The sequence below is a fragment of the Tachysurus fulvidraco genome, chromosome 8 (assembly GCF_022655615.1).
Source record: "Tachysurus fulvidraco isolate hzauxx_2018 chromosome 8, HZAU_PFXX_2.0, whole genome shotgun sequence".
NCBI lineage: Eukaryota > Metazoa > Chordata > Actinopteri > Siluriformes > Bagridae > Tachysurus > Tachysurus fulvidraco.
This window is the reverse complement of record NC_062525.1, coordinates 3180500-3197999: the sequence shown is the minus strand read 5'-3', so window position 1 is coordinate 3197999 and position 17500 is coordinate 3180500. Positions and strand designations below refer to the sequence as shown.

Genomic DNA, 17500 nt, shown 5'->3' with positions numbered 1-17500 from the left:
TCACTCGCTGATTATAAAAAGAATTATTAATAATTTATTATTAATACTGTTTTACGAGACAATAACATTATATAATAACCACGCAGTCACGCCTGGCACAGCGGCGCCATGTCTGTTTGTTTGTCGCCGACATATGACGTCACTAGGCAAACGCCCTCTCTATGCGCCTATTTCTGTTTAACTATTTTTTTATTTTACGCTTTTTTGTGAAAACCAAAAATCAGAAAGGAATTAAATGTTTTATAAAATAAAGGGAACAATTTTATTGTAATTTATTATATCGGTTCTAATTTATTTTATTCATTGTGTTTTTTGTTTAAATATATTCATGTGTTCAGCTTGTGTTAATGAGTAAACACACATAATGTTCAGCTTGTGTTAATGAGTAAACTGTTAATGAGTAAACACACATAATGTTCAGCTTGTGTTAATGAGTAAACTGTGTTAATGAGTAAACACACAATGTTCAGCTTGTGTTAATGAGCAAACTGTGTTAATGAGTAAACTGTTAATGAGTAAACACACAATGTTCAGCTTGTGTTAATGAGCAAACTGTGTTAATGAGTAAACTGTTAATGAGTAAACACACAATGTTCAGCTTGTGTTAATGAGTAAACTGTTAATGAGTAAACACACATAATGTTCAGCTTGTGTTAATGAGTAAACTGTTAATGAGTAAACTGTTAATGAGTAAACACACATAATGTTCAGCTTGTGTTAATGAGTAAACTGTTAATGAGTAAACTGTTAATGAGTAAACACACATAATGTTCAGCTTGTGTTAATGAGCAAACTGTGTTAATGAGTAAACTGTGTTAATGAGTAAACTGTGTTAATGAGTAAACACACATAATGTTCAGCTTGTGTTAATGAGTAAACTGTTAATGAGTAAACACACATAATGTTCAGCTTGTGTTAATGAGTAAACTGTGTTAATGAGTAAACACACATAATGTTCAGCTTGTGTTAATGAGTAAACACAAACACGTTTCACCAACATACATAATGTTCAGAAACATTAGATTTGATTATTTATATCAGTCACATATGGTGGTGATGATGACGATGATGATTATGGTGATGATTATGATGATGAAGATGAGGTTTGTGATGATGAGGTTTATGAAGGTGATGATGATGATGATGATGATGATAATATGGTGTTGAAGAAGATGATGATGATGATGTTTATGAAGTTGATAATGATTATGATGATGAGGTTTATGAAGGAGATGATGATAATATGGTGATGACGACAATGATGATAATGATGATGATGATATTGTGATATGATGATGATGATGATATGGTGATGATGATTATGATGATGATGAAGAAGATGACGATGATGATGATGATAATGATGATGATGAGGTTTATGAAGGTAATGATTATGAGGTTTATGATGATGATGATGATGATAATGATTATGAGGTTTATGATGATGATGATGAGGTTTATGAAGAAGATGATGATGGAGATGATGATGGTGATGAGATTTATGAGGTTAATGATAATGATGATGAGGTTTATGATGATGATGATGAGGAGGAGGAGGTTTATGCAGGTGATGATGAGGTTTATGAAGGTGATGATGATGATGATGATAATATGGTGTTGAAGAAGATGATGATGATGAGGTTTATGAAGAAGATGATGAAGAAGATGATGATGAGGTTTATGAAGGTGATGATGATAATATGGTGATGACGACGATGATGATAATGATGATATTGTGATATGATGATGATGATGATGATATGGTGATGATGATTATGATGATGAAGAAGATGACGATGATGATGATGATGGTGATGAGGTTTATGAAGGTAATGATTATGAGGTTTATGATGATGATGATGATGATAATGATTATGAGGTTTATGATATTGATGATGATGATGAGGTTTATGAAGAAGATGATGATGATGGAGATGATGATGATGATGAGATTTATGACGTTAATGATAATGATGATGAGGTTTATGATGATGATGATGATGAGGTTTATGCAGGTGATGATGATGGTGATGAAGATGATGAAGATGATGTGATGAAGATGATGAAGAGGAAGATGATGACAATGATGATGATGATGTTACGAAGGTGATGATGATGAAGAAGATGATGATGATGTTTATGAAGGTGATGATGATGATGAGGTTTATAAAGGTGATGATGATGATGATAATGAGAAGGTTTAAGAAGAAGAAGATGATGATGATTATATGGTGATGACGATGACGTCAATGATATTTATGAGGACGATGATGATGATGATGATAATGATGATGTTTATGAAGGTCATGATGATGATGAAGATGATGATGTTTATGAAGGTCATGATGATAATGATGATGATGATGATGACGACGACAACGTCAATGATGTTTATGATGACGATGATGATTATGACGATGATGATTATGATAATGATGATGAAGAAGATGATGATTATGATGATGATGTTTATGAAGGTGATGATGATGATGACGATGATGATGATGAAGGTGTTTTGTACTCTGTTATGAACCGTTTCTGTGCTGTTTCACACTAGCAGCTCGTGGCGGCGATAAAACATCATGTCAACATCATGACTCGTTATTTTGAGTCACTGGACTTCAGACTTTCTGGTTACTTTCCTATTTCCGGGTATTTTACTCACCGGATGTTTGATGTCGCTAATAAACGAGCCACTGAAAGTGTCTCCTCGTGTCTCCTCGTGTCTCCTCGTGTCTCTTCGTGTCTCCTCGTGTCTCTTCGTGTCTACCCATATCTATGGTGTCTGCCATGTGTTTGTACTCAGTTTCCCATGAGGCTTTGCGCGCTCAGGAGCTCTTAGTGCTGCTGATGCAGAGGCGCAGCGCGGCGCTGTCACACGCCCATGCGGTTCATAACAACACACACTCACACACACACACACACACACACACACACACACACACACACACACACACACACACACACACACACACACACACACACACACTTCAATGCGTTCATCTATTACGCAGGACCTGTTCTGCTCCGGAGCGCACGAGCGCGACTGGTATTTCTCTGATCCGTGTGCATATTTGGACTGACCTTGTGTGTGTGTGTGTGTGTGTGTGTGTGTGTGTGTGTGTGTGTGTGTGTGTGTGTGTGTGCAGTGAGAGAGAGAGAGAGAGAGAGAGAGAGAGAGAGAGAGAGAGAGAGAGAGAGAGAGAGATGCGTTGTGTGAGCTGATCAGCTCGGCTGCACCACTGTAACCGTATTGGAGACGGATCCGCGCACCACGATGAGCACCGGTGAGTGTTCCAGAGCTGGATCTTATTATTAATATGGATTTATTATTTATTATATTATATTATGTGTGTGTGTGTGTGTGTGTGTGTGTGTGTGTGCGTGTGTGTCTTTGATGGTTTGGTGTGTGTAGCTGTCATCTCTGCTTTACAGGCCAGTTAAGCGCAGCTGCTCAGCTTGTTTTCCTATTGTGAAGTGTGTGTGTGTGTGTGTGTGTGTGTGTGTTTGTAGTGTATGTGTGTGTATGTTTGTGAGTGTGTGGGTATGTTTGTGAGTGTGTGTGTGTATGTTTGTATATGTGTGTGTGTATTTGTATGTGTGTATGTATTTGTATGTGTGTATGTTTTTGTATGTGTGTATGTTTTTGTGTGTGTGTATGTTTGTGAGTGTGTGTGTGTGTGTGTGTGTATTTGTATGTGTGTGTGTGTGTGTGTGTGTATGTTTGTATGTGTGTGTATGTTTGTGTGTGTATGTGTATGTTTTTGTATGTGTGTGTATGTTTGTGTTTGTATGTGTGTGTGTGTATGTTTGGGTATGTTTGTGTTTGTATGTGTGTGTGTGTATGTTTGTGAGTGTGTGTGTGTGTGTTTTTGTATGTGTGTGTGTGTGTGTGTGTGTGTGTGTGTGTATGTTTGTATGTGTGTGTATGTTTGTGTGTGTATGTGTATGTTTTTGTATGTGTGTGTATGTTTGTGTTTGTATGTGTGTGTGTGTATGTTTAGGTATGTTTGTGTTTGTATGTGTGTGTGTGTGTGTGTGTGTGTGTGTGTGTGTGGTACAGGTTGCACAATAAATCATCACTGTATCATTATCGCACTGTGTGTGTGTTGGAGAACAGCAGAGACATTTGATCATAATGATACTGATATCGCCGTGAAAACGATGATTGTTGTTGATGAAGCGTTATTTTTCCCCCTGATGCACATTTGTGTGTTGAGTGTTACATGCTGTATATGATGAGTTTTTTCTGTAACAAGCAGCTGACCAGATCATTCAGTGTTTATCATCATCATCATCGATCAGTGGAACCATTAAAGTACATTTTCACCTGGTTTTACTGTTAGGTTTTACAAACATAAACATTTTCACACGTTCTCTCAGTTTCTACTTGGGGTTCCTCTGAGTTCTCCGGTTTCCTTCATCTGCCCATGGCTTTGCTAAATCACCCCTAGGTATGTGTGTGTGTGTGTGTGTGTGTGTGTGTGTGTGTGTGTGTGTGTGTTAACCAGGGTCTATTCCTATGAGACAGACTCCATCTGCACCGTCACCCTAAACAGGAGACATTGCTGTACCGAATAAATAAAAATAAAAAAGATGATCTAATAGCTGCAGCGGGTGGAGTTACTCCTCATATCTCCAGGACTCCTGGTTTGGTCCTGAGCTCAGGTTCTCACACACACTCTGTATGGAATTTCACGTGGTCTCTCCGTGTCCGTGTCTTCCGTGTTCTTTTGTTTCTTTCGTTTCTTTCAAAGCCTCCATTTTGTCCCTAATGTAAAGGATAACATATGCTTCCTCTGAGACATGAGACATGAGACATGAACCCATCCAACTGCGTCTTTCCAGACTGTTGCTCACACTGTGTAATATTTTTGGAGGTATTTGCTTTCCTCTGCATACATCAGCACACAGATGGCTGTGATTGGCTAGAGATTCACGATCGAGAGTCGAGACGTGATCAAGACGTTTTTCTTGTAAATTGCAACTTCTTAGAAGGTTGTAACTTAAAGGTGGGGTCTCCGTTGTTTGAGAAATGCTTCAGAGTCGGGACGGCAGACTAAACAAATACAAAACAAACGTGTAGCCTATGAGCAGAAAGGGGCGGGGCTTGTCGATATGGGCGGAGAGAGTGTTCGGTGCACGTGTGTGACATTAGCAGAAAGCGGTTTTAACATTGACATGGAGGATAAAAACAAAGAAAGAAAGAGAAGAAAGACTTACGACAAGGACAAGAAGTAGGACGTGTTAATATAGGATCAGCTTTCCAGCGCTGGAGAGAACTGAAGGAGCAGGAAGTTGGCCACATATTCACAGGTTGGAGTTTCCCGAGTCAATAACTCCTGAGCTAAACGCTGTTACTACACAAATAACACCTCTTTTCTATCGTAGTAATGTAGAGAGGCAGCTACAACCGTGTTTTGTGTAGTAACAGCGTTTAGCTCAGGAGTTATCGACTCGGGAAACTCCGACCTGTGAATATGTGGCCGACTTTACTTAAGACGCCGAGGCGCTTTTTTCCTTCTCGATAGGTGAGTAACGTTGGTTTTGCTTTGTTACACAGAACTAATATATGCCTTTGTCCTTTACATCATTATGCTTGTGTGGCATTTTTGCTTGTTTGTTTATCTACAATCGTATTGTTCTTCCCTTCAGCTATGATAAAGACACATTTCTTTCTGTTAGTCGCCCGGGTTACGTATGTATGTGTGGGCGGAGCTATCGATACAGGGGTGGGACCCGTTTGGGTTAGGGGCGTGTTTGTTTTGGTGATTTGGGGGCTTTCAAATATCAGAGACCCCACCTTTAAGTTCAGTAAAACCGATTCAGACGTTAGAGACGTTGTAAAACCTGTACATCTGATACACTACCAGCCACCTCAGGAATTAAATCCCTAATTCTGTTTTCCTGCATAATTAAGTTCTGTTTTCTGACTCAGTGGTGGATTTTAAGACCTGGTTAAGCCTGTTAGCTACATGTGCCTGGTCTGTCTAAGTGTTTTTAACAGCAGGAATAAACAGCGCTTTTTTATGTATTTCGACATGGATTTATTGATCAATGAGATTGTGTGGCATGTGAGTGCTGGTAATTCTGTGTCTAACTATCTGGGAGATGATTCAGCAATCAGGTCTGTGTGTGTGTGTGTGTGTGTGTGTGTGTGTGTGTGTGTGTGTGTGTGTGTGTGTGTGTTTTGACCAGAGAAACCATCGATATCACCGACTTCAGAAGATTTGTACATGCTAATTAACAGACATTTTAATCCCATTTTGGTTCATTTTCCTGTGATTCATTTCTTTTGAATGGAATCATTCATTTTCACTTATGATTGTTTTTAACACGATAGAATTTCGAAATGATTCATTTCCTTTCACTTGAATCATTCATTTTCATATTTGAACTTTTCTTTCTTTTTTTTTTTAAACACAATTTGATTTGAAATGATTAAAAAATAATAATAAAAAAAAAAAACAGATTCATTTCAACATGATTCATTTCTTTTGACTGAACCATTCATTTTTACATGTGACTGTTTAAAATCACAATTCATTTCCATCCGATTAATTTTTTTGGTTTGAATGATTAGTTTTTCCTATGTGAGTCCCCCCCCCCCCCCCACAAATAAATTTCTCTTGATTTTCTTTGTTTTTACACATTTAACTTAATTTCAGATTTCCAAATTTTCTATTCATACGTATTTTTCATGAATCATTCGGATGAATCGTTTTGACTCGATTCCTTAATTCTTACCTTTTATTTAAACCTTTTTTTTTTTGCACAGATTAGTTATTCTCTCTCGTTATGTCATGTATGATGCATAGTATACCTGATTTTATATGACCTCATGTAACCTCACGATATTATGGGATGGATGAAACCGGTCCAATGTGAGTATAAACTAAACTGAGTCTCTTAAGCTGGCTTGAAGAAATAACAGAATTGCTGATGGAAAGATAATGTCACTTAATGATAAGTCAGCAGCTGACAGAGAGAGAGAGAAAGAGAGAGAGAGAGAGTCTAGTAATTAAGTCTGACATGTAGCATTAGCCTGTGACATTTCTCTTGTCTCTGCTTTTATTTGAGTTTGTGATTAGCAGAAGGAATGAAAGAACGGCTTCCAGTCGGCGTCATCAGACGAAGCGCTACGGGGCTTATAGACATGCAGCAACAACACAAGTATATGATATCCTCAGCTCTAGAACTCGATTATTTGCTTAATGAAGTTAAAGGCATGAGCTGCTTAGTGATCATACACATCTAATGCCGTATCAGAGCTTCCTGTATATATGACAGATGAAGAATGTTATCAGCAGTGATGGCTGATGGAACTATTAAATCTAATATCTATCAACCAGACAATCGAGCGATTAGTGATGAGCTACTGATGATGTGGAGCAAGCAAACTATCACACACACACACACACACACACACACACACACACACACACACACACACACACACACACACACACACACACACACACACTTAAAGGCAAGCAGGTGCTTTGCAGCATGCCGTGTAACTCCAAACACTGAAGGTTACACAGAAAAGTTTATTGCGTCTGTCCTTTTGTGTACAGTCGCTGGTCAGCATGTGAATTTTTAAAGTACTTTGGATGAAAAAAAATGGGATGTAGTAAAATAACCACCTCGTTCACATTTATTACACCTACGACAACTAGCGTAATCAGGGGGTAGATGAAAAAGGATACAGTTCCATTTAAGGTGGTCATATGGAACAGAAAATATATGTGTTGTACGCTCTAGGGTGCCCATCGTAGATAAACTGTAATGACATGCCCTCTAGGATGCCCCATCATCGATAAAATGTAAAGAAGTCCCCTCTAGGGTGCTCCTATTATGGATAATATATGACGAAGTGCCCTCTTGGTGCCCCTTGGTAGATATAAAGTAATGAAGTGCCCACGAGGGTTCCTTATACTGGATTAAACACAATGAAGTGCCCTCTAGGGTGGTTGTACAGTAGATAAAATGTGATGAAGTGCCCTCTACGTGCTCCTTGGTAGATATAATGTAATGAAGTGCCCTCTAGGATGCCCCATCATTGATAAAATGTGAAGGAATTTTCTCTACGGTGCCCCTATTGCAGATATAAAGTAATGAAGTGCCCACAAGGGTACCATATACTGCAATAAACACAACGAAGTGCCCTCTAGGGTGGGTCTACGGTAGATATACAGTAATAAAGAGTCCTCTAGGATGCCCCATTATTGATAAAATGTGAAGGATTTTTCTCTAGGGTGCCTCTATTGTAGGTAAAGAGTTATGAAGTGCCCTCTAGCTGCTCCTTGGTGTATATATAAAGTAAGGAATTGCTCACTAGGGTTCCTTAAACTAAAAACAACCAGGATGAAGTGCCCTCTAGGATAGTTATACAATGGATAAAACCTGATGACGTGCCCTCTAGGGTGGTTCTACAATAGATATAAAGTAATGAAGTGCCCTCTAGGTGCCCCTTGGTAGATATACAGTAATAAAGTGCCCTCTAGGATGCCCCATTATTGATAAAATGGGAAGAATTTTTCTCTAGGGTGCCCCTATTGTAGGTAAAATGTTATGAAGTGCCCTCTAGGTGCTCCTTGGTAGATATAAAGTAAGGAAGTGCTCACTAGGGTTCCTTAAACTAAAAACAACCAGGATGAAGTGCCCTCTAGGATAGTTATACAATGGATAAAACCTGATGATGTGCCCTCTAGGGTGGTTCTACAATAGATATAAAGTAATGAAGTGCCCACGATTGTTCCTTATACTAGATTAAACACAATGAAGTGCCCTCTAGGGTGGTTGTACAGTAGATAAAATGTTATGAAGTGCCCTCTATGTGCTCCTTGTTAGATATACAGTAATAAAGTGCTCACTAGGGTTCCTTAAACTAAAAACAACCAGGATGAAGTGCCCTCTAGGATAGTTATACAATGGATAAAACCTGATGACGTGCCCTCTAGGGTGACTGTCGCTGTTAAAATCTACAGTGGAAAGGAAGCATGATGATGTAAAGAGTCAACCTGTGATGCAGTGCCCTTTTAGGGTTCCCTGACGTGTAGGACAAGAAGACGACGTTCTGTCTAGGATACATGTATTTCTGAGTCACTCTCACTTGGATGTGTCTCTACGTTTAGACCTTACTGAAAGACATGCACTGAACAAATATAGTAGAAGACACAGGTAAAGAACACACACACACACACACACACACACACACACACACACACACACACACACACACACACACACACACACAAATCCTTTAATGTCTGTAATTATAACGAAATCCCACAGCCTGTGCATGTCAGCTCACCTTTCTCACATATAACACGACACACACTCTACATTTCCTGGACAGACTTTTTCTGCCAATTTAAAGAAAAATATTTTTATTAATTATTTTTTATGATTTTTATACACACTCAGATTAGTCTTAGATTTCATGTTCTTTATTTAAAGCTGCAGGACTCGAGACTTTTCTGTTTCGACTTTGACTCGTCTCGGATCGATTAGCATTTGCACTTAACGTCGTCTTCGAAAGAGCTGATCGATTAAGTAAATTCTTGGCCTTGAAAAAAAGATTAATCTCTTTGTCATTTAAACTCACTCTTGACTCAGATTCGACTCCCGAGTCTGACTCTCGATGCTGGTCTCGAACTCGTCAATGACCAAATCCTATTTCCGATGCTAATTTTCACGCTAACGCAGGTGTCAGTAGAACGCGGTAAAGCATCGAATATCAGGGGAGGTGAGGGAAGTTGTGGCTCACTGATTACGCCTTTGAGCTACAAACCAGAGGGTAATGAGTTCAAATCTCAGCTCTGTGAAGCTTTGAAGATCTGTGAAGAACCAAGTTCAGGTTCTTCAGGTTTTGATCTATCCAAGCAGGAGGTGAAGAAACAGTGTGGCTTTCTGGATAAGATCATTCAACTAATTATGTCGCTTTTTCTGTTTTCCTGTTTAAGCTGAAACCAAAATGTATAAAATTTTGGCACCAAATTCGGATATGTTGTAGAACCTGGTCTGAAGTTTGTTGATTAGGGCTGGGCGATAAAACGATAACGATATGTATCATGATAGACACGTGATCGATATCAATAAAAAATGTGTTTGATATTTTTTATTCTTTAAGAAGGTTGCGAAGCAAGTTTGGTTGCATTAACAAAGGCACTCGCTCTCTGGTAACCTAGCAACGTAGGGAGTGACACGCTAACAGCCAATCATGTAACAGTATCATGTTCGGTTGCGCCATATTGTTGTCTCGTGCTGGTCTGCTGGATTCCTCTTCAGTAACCGGAAATTATAAATAAAAGAGGAAACGTCAGCGCGCCAGTATGGCAGTTTTATGGATATTATAAGTCTGACCGTAGTCACACCAACGTCGTCTGCTAATTATGCAAGACCGTCGTCACCGCTATTACACTTTATTAAGCATTTCTTACATTTTCTCACCTTAAATGTTAAGAGATAATAGTTAAGTGTTCATTGTGACTTTAGACTCATGTTTACATTATAATTATTGGAGGTTTCCTGGTTGTTGACATTTCTGCTTTAATATCTGAGGGGATTCTGATCAGACGAAGGTGAAGTTTCAAATAAAAAGGTTTAAACCTAATATATTTTTCTCCTGGTCCTTATTTTAAATGGGTCATAAAAAATATCGATAGTTATCGATATCGACGATACGGTTTTCAACCGTATCGCCCAGCCCTAGTTCTGAGATGCTTTTCTGCTCACCGGGGTTGTTCAGGGTGATTATTTGAGTTACTATTCTGACTCTTCTCTTCTGACTTTTCTCTTTTTTTTACGAGCTGCTTTTCCACCAGATGGTTTTTACTTTGTGCACCATTCTTTATAGAAACTCGGGACGTCACTGTGTGAAAATCCCAGAAGATCATCAGTTACTGTCTTGTGTAAATTAGCATAAATATAATATTACTATGTGGAGTTTTATTAACGAAGCACAGACACGTCAACACGATAACATTAAAGCAGGGATTTATCGATGCTGACTGTATTTGCCTTGTTTGTTTAACAATGATTTGATTACAAAGTAAATTAAAAGCAAAGTAACGTTTCTTAAAATAACATTTTATTTTTTAATATTAATATTTTAACTTTTTTTTACTGTCAACTTTGATTTGGAAAAAAAACAACAACAAAAAGGCAAGGAGCCGTTTGGGTCTTAAAGGAGTCGACTCTTTTTTTAGTAAGCTGAGTCAAATGATCCGATTCACTTAAATGATTCACATCAACAGTCAGATCAAGTCCTGTAGCCACACCACCGCCTACAAATATGGCCACCCAGATAAAGTTTCCAGTCCCATGATTACTTCTCAAACACACACACACACACACACACACACACACACACACACACACACACACACACACACACACACACACTGTCACTAAACCACTGTTTTGTCTTACTTTTTCAGCTATTTGTTACATGCTCTCGAAGACAAGTAACGTATGCCACAGGGTTGCCTCAGTGCTGTAATATCATAACACAGTGTAAATTATTTATACACTAATTCAGACTGTGTGTACAGTAGCTGTGTGTGTTCCAGCACAACACCACCTCTGAGACACTCCCATTTGAATTGTTTCCTTATGTAGGTCTCTTTTAAAGCCTATAAATATCCAGCTGTGCCGTTCTCTGCCTATATATATATATTACACTTGCCTCTTTTATCCCTCCGATGAACAACAAAGAACAAGTTTATGATGGAACTCAGCTTCAGAGTGAGAAGAATGAGGAGTTTACTGTAGGTCAAGCTGTATGTGTGGTGTAAATGCTTTGTATCGCACTTTATGAGCTTGAAGAATACCTGTATATAACTCCGTTGGCTGGGATGTGTGTGTGTGTGTGTGTGCATGAGAGAGAGAGTGTGTGTGTGTGTGTCTGTGTGTGCATGAGAGAGTGCGTGTATGCGTGTGTGTGTGTGTGTGTGTGTGTGTGTGTGTGTGTGTGTGTGTGCGTGAGTGTGTGCGTGAGAGTGTGTGTGTGTGCGTGTGTGTGAGAGTGTGTGCGTGTGTGTGTGTGTGCGAGAGAGCATGTATGTGTGTGTGAGAGCGTGTGTGTGTGTGTGTGTGTGTGTGAGAGCGGGTGTGTGTGTGAGAGAGAGAGAGCGTGTGTATGTGTGTGTGTGTGTGTGTGTGTGAGAGAGAGAGAGAGCGTGTGTGTGTGTGTGTGTGTGTGTGTGTGTGAGAGTGTGTGTGAGAGTGATTGTGTGTGTGTGTGTGTGTGTGTGAGAGCGTGTGTGTGTGTGTGTGTGTGTGTGTGTGTGTGTATGTGTGTGTATGTGAGAGCGTGTGTGTGTGTGAGAGCGTGTGTGTGTGTGTGTGTGAGAGCGTGTGTGTGAGAGCGTGTGTGTGTGTGTGTGAGAGCGTGTGTGTGAGAGCGTGTGTGTGTGTGTGTGTGTGTGAGAGCGTGTGTGTGAGAGCGTGTGTGTGTGTGTGTGTGTGTGTGAGAGCGTGTGTGTGAGAGCGTGTGTGTGTGTGTGTGAGAGCGTGTGTGTGAGAGCGTGTGTGAGTGTGTGTGTGTGTTTGTGTGTGTGTGTGTGTGTGTGTGTGTGTGAGTGTGTGTGTAAATTACGAATAAGATCAAACAAACAGACCTTCAGCAGAATGTAGCGTGTTAGTGACAGATGCCAGTCAGAGCTGGGATTTTACTGCCGAGTGGTTTGGCAATGTGTTTGGTATTTAGTTGTCCGTGTGTATAAAGTCATCCTCTCTGTATAAAGTCACCTCAGAGACCTGAATCAGATCCTAGACAGCTTTCTGATCTCTCTTTCCATATACAGACATTATATGGATTTTATGGATGGAATACGTATCTGTAACAAGTCAGTCCTGTCATGATGCGTCATAACGCTAAAGTCATCTGGGAATGATATTAAATCCTGTCACGATTCCTACATAAAATTCCTACTTCTCCTAATTCCTTCGTGACATTAGAGTAAATGCACCAGATTGTGTATTATCTTCCCTAACAGATTAGCAAAGCAAGCTATCAGTACTAGCTGCGTATACGGAACAAATGCGTCAACGTGTTCGTATACGGGGGTGTGAAAAAGTGTTGGCCCCCTTCCTGATTTTTGTATTTTCTTGCATGTTTGTCACACTTTAAAGGGGGCACGGTGGCTTAGTGGGCAGCACGTTTGCCTCACACCTCCAGGGTCGGGGTTCGATTCCCGCCTCCTCCTTGTGTGTGTGGAGTTTGCATGTTCTCCCTGTGCCTCGGGGGTTTCCTCCGGGTACTCCGGTTTCCTCCCTCGGTCCAAAGACATGCATGGTAGGTTGATTGGCATCTCTGGAAAATTGTCCGTAGTGTGTGTGTGTGTGTGTGTGAGTGGATGAGAGTGTGTGTGTGCCCTGTGATGGGTTGGCACTCTGTCCAGGGTGTATCCTGCCTCGATGCCCGATGACGCCTGAGATAGGCCCAGGCTCCCCGTGACCCGAGGTAGTTCGGATAAGCAGTAGAAAATGAGTGAATGAACTGCATTTTTAAAAATGAACTGCATTTTTAAGGTCCTGCCACAGCGTCTCAATAGTATTCAGGTCAGGACTTTGACTCGGCCGCTCCAAAGTCTTCGTTTTGTCTTTCTTCAGCCATCATCGTCCTTCTGCAGAACCCAAGTTCGCTTCAGCTTGAGGTCATGAACAGATGGCAGCACTTTGTCCTTCAGGATGTTTTTGTTAGACAGCAGAATTCATGGTTCTATTTATCACAGCAAGTCTTCCAGGTCCCGAAGCAGTAAAACAGCCGCATCACCATCACACTACCACCACCATGTTTTACTGTTGGTATGATGTTCTTTTACACCAGATGTAATGGGGACACGCACCTTCCAAAGAATTAAACTTTCCCCAAAAGTCTTAGTGATCATCAAGATGTTTTCTGGCAAATCTGAGACAAGCCTTTATGTTCTTTTTGCTCAGCAGCGGTTGTTGTCTTGTAACTTGTGGGCCATTTTTGCCCAGTCTCTTTGTTATGGTGGAGTCATGAACACTGACATTGAGGTAAGTGAGGCCTGCAGTTCTATGGATGTTGTTGTGGTCTTTTGTGACATCTCGGATGAGTCGTCCCTGCGCTCTCGGGGAAATTTTGGTCGGCCGGTCACTCTTGGGAAGGTTCACCACTGTTCCATGTTTTCACCATTTGTGTATAACGTCTCTCACTGTGGTTCGCTGGAGTCCCAAAGCTTTAGAAATGGCTTTATAACCATTTCCAGACTGATAGATTTTTTTTGGAGCTCAGCATGATGTGTAGCTTTTGAGGATCTTTTGGTTCTCTCCACTTTGTCACTCAGGTCTTATTTAAGTGATTTCTTGATGGTTAAACAGATGTAATAGTAATCAGGCCTGGGTGTGGCTAGACAAATTAAACTCGTGTGATAAACCACAGATATGTTTTCAAACACTTTTTCACACAGGAAAATGTGGGTTTGGATTTTGTTTTCCATTAATAATAAATACAAACCTTCATTTAAAAATTGCATGTCGTGTTTATTTGTGTTATCTTTGACTGATATTAAAATTTGTTTGTGTGTGAGTGCGTGTCTGTGTTTGTGTGTCTGTGCATGTGTGTGTCTGTACGTGCGTGCATGTGTGTGTGAGTGTGTGTCTGTGTGTGTGTGAGTGTGAGTGTGTGTTTCTGTGAGTGTGTGTCTGTGTGAGTGTGAGTGTGTGTTTCTGTGAGTGTGTGTCTGTGTGAGTGTGAGTGTGTGTCTCTGTGCATGTGTGTGTGTGTCTGTGAGTGTGTGTCTGTGTGTGTGTGAGTGTGTGTGTCTGTGTGTATGTATCAAGTCCTCAGGGTGTACAGTGTAACTTTGTACATACTTTGTGTACAGTATATATATGACTTCATATCTATAAATCTTCTACAACAGATAAAAGTCTAAATAAATAAAATGTATTTATTATTTTTTTTCTCAATTTACTTGTTTTCCAGGCTGTATGTTAGCCATTGGTAGATTAGCAGTGCACGCTAAATAACGAGCTAACTAACGAGCTAACTAATGAGCTAACTAAGGAGATAACTAACGAGCTAACTAATAAGCTAACTAGCTGGCTAACTAACGAGCTAACTCACAAGCTAACTAAGGAGCTAACTAACAAGCTGGCAAACTAACGAGCTAACTAAGGAGCTAGCTAACAAGCTGGCAAACTAACGAGCTAACTAAGGAGCTAGCTAACAAGCTGGCAAACTAACGAGCTAACTAAGGAGCTAGCTAACAAGCTGGCAAACTAACGAGCTAACTAAGGAGCTAGCTAACAAGCTGGCTAACTAACGAGCTAACTAAGGAGCTAACTAACAAGCTGGCTAACTAACGAGCTAACTAAGGAGCTAACTAACAAGTTGGCAAACTAACGAGCTAACTAAGGAGCTAACTAACAAGCTGGCTAACTAACGAGCTAACTAAGGAGCTAACTAACAAGCTGGCTAACTAACGAGCTAACTAAGGAGCTAACTAACAAGTTGGCAAACTAACGAGCTAACTAAGGAGCTAACTAACAAGCTGGCTAACTAACGAGCTAACTAACGAGCTAACTAACGAGCTAACTAACGAGCTAACTAACGAGCTAACACTTTCCAGACTTTTAATTCCATACATTTTACCACGTGATTTAATAGTGTTTGTATACGACAGGATAACTTTTACTAAATATATTGTCACACACTATTCCACGGTTTCTAGCCAATCATTTGGGTTTCTTCACTTGAATTAATTTGCATAAGGTTAAAAAAGTAAAAGAGTTAAGATTCTGCTTGAAGAACAGAATAGTAAAAAACATGGAATAGTCTTTCTGTTTCCTTCTCCTTATAACTAATGAAATATTATTAGTGAAATATAAAAGAATCGTCTGTTGATTGTCAGTCAAATCCTGGACAGTCTGTTTTTATTTATTTAGTCATTTTAATAAGCACTTTATCCTGATCTGAAGCTTATCCCAGGATAAACTGGGTGTGAGTTATAATGGGAATGCACTCTGGACTGGGTGAATGCCAGTGAATGACAGTATAATATAATATAAACATAATAAAAGAAATAACGAATAATAAAAGAAAAAGAATTAACAGAATAAAAAATTCAAGATTATTATTAGATATATATATATAGTTCACAATGTGTATGTATTTATCCCCCTATGAGCGAGTCTGAGGTGACTCAGGCAGCAGTGGCGAGGAAAAACTCCCTTAAATTGGTAAAGGAAGAAACCTTGAGAGGAACCGGACTCAAGGGGGAACCCATCCTCATATGGGTGACACTGGGGGTGTGATTGTAATATACAGTCAAACAAATGGTGTATTGGTGTGAGGTTTAAGGACTTCTGATCTTCTGAGTACCACAGAGTCTAACTGGAGATGTCTCAGGATTCTTAGAGTCGGCCTCGGCTCAGTGGACGTCCGAAGGCTTCGTCCCACAGAGGACGTTGGGAGTTGGAACAGTGTCTGGATGCCTCGGGATGGGTACAAAGAGAGAAGCAGTGGAAAGGGATTAACATATCTGCTGTTCATAAAAATGTGCAGGTCTGATGTACTGGTGCATGATATTATGGGATGTATTATGTGTACGCCTGACTAAAGAGATGAGTTTTTAATCTACATTTAAACTGGGAAAGTGTGTCTGAGCCCTGAACACTATCAGGAAGACTATTCCAAAGTTTGGGAGCTAGATAAGAAAACGCTCTACCACCTTTAGTAGACTTAGATATTCTGGGAACTACCAAAAGCCCTGAGTTTTGTGATCTCAGAGAGCGTGAAGGATTGTAACGTGTTAGAAGACTAGTTAGATACATGGGAGCTAAACCATTAAGAGCCTTGTACGTAAGTAGCAGCAGTTTGTAGTCAATTCTAAACTTAACAGGTAGCCAGTGTAGAGATGATAACATTGGGGTTATACGGTCATACTTTCTTGTCCTAGTGAGAACTCTGGCAGCTGTGTTGGACTATGTATGACAGAACATATCCTATGGAAGACTTATACGTATAAATAGAGAACCACATGATCAAAGAAGTGTGTGTGGGTGTGTGAGTGTGTGTCTGTGTGTGTCCGTGTCCGTGTGTGTGTCCCCGTGTGTTAGTCTGTGTGTCAAGTCCTTCGTTGGTGTACAGTGTAACGAATGACGTATGATGCAAGAAGTGTGTGTGTCTGTGTGTGTCTTTGTGAGTGTATGCGTGAGTATGTGTGTGTGAGTATGTGTGTGTATGTGTGTGTGTGTGTGTGTGTGTGTGAAGTCCTTCGGGGGTGTAACGAATGAGAGCCAGAGCAGCTTCACTTCAAAAGGACGAGTTAACAGGATTAAGTTAATCATGACAAGCTCAGGCTCATCCCTGTGAGGGAAATACACACTGATCTTACAGCTATCACTGAGCTTTACTCATCCATCCTTCTATCATCTATTCTTCATTCTTCCCTTTGTTTCTTTTCATCCATCCAGCCGTCCATCTAACTGTCCATCAATCCATCCATCCATCTATTAATCC

The 17500-nt window shown here is 40.1% G+C and overlaps 2 protein-coding genes across 2 annotated transcripts in view; one reads left to right on the top strand and one right to left on the bottom strand.

Moving 5' to 3' along the window:
• zcchc4 (zinc finger, CCHC domain containing 4) overlaps positions 1 to 152 on the bottom strand; it is a 15660-nt gene extending 15508 nt beyond the window's left edge. The window contains exon 1 of the mRNA XM_027165325.2: positions 1 to 152. This exon is cut by the window's left edge and continues 83 nt beyond it. The gene's annotated coding sequence lies outside the window, so the exon portion shown is untranslated.
• Positions 153 to 2924: 2772 nt separating this feature from the next.
• Positions 2925 to 17500, top strand: part of ablim2 (actin binding LIM protein family, member 2) — a 95993-nt gene continuing 81417 nt past the window's right edge. The window contains exon 1 of the mRNA XM_047817422.1: positions 2925 to 3287. Within this exon, the coding sequence (XP_047673378.1) occupies positions 3278 to 3287 (10 nt within the window). The 5' untranslated portion in view covers positions 2925 to 3277. The remainder of the gene's footprint in view (positions 3288 to 17500) is intronic.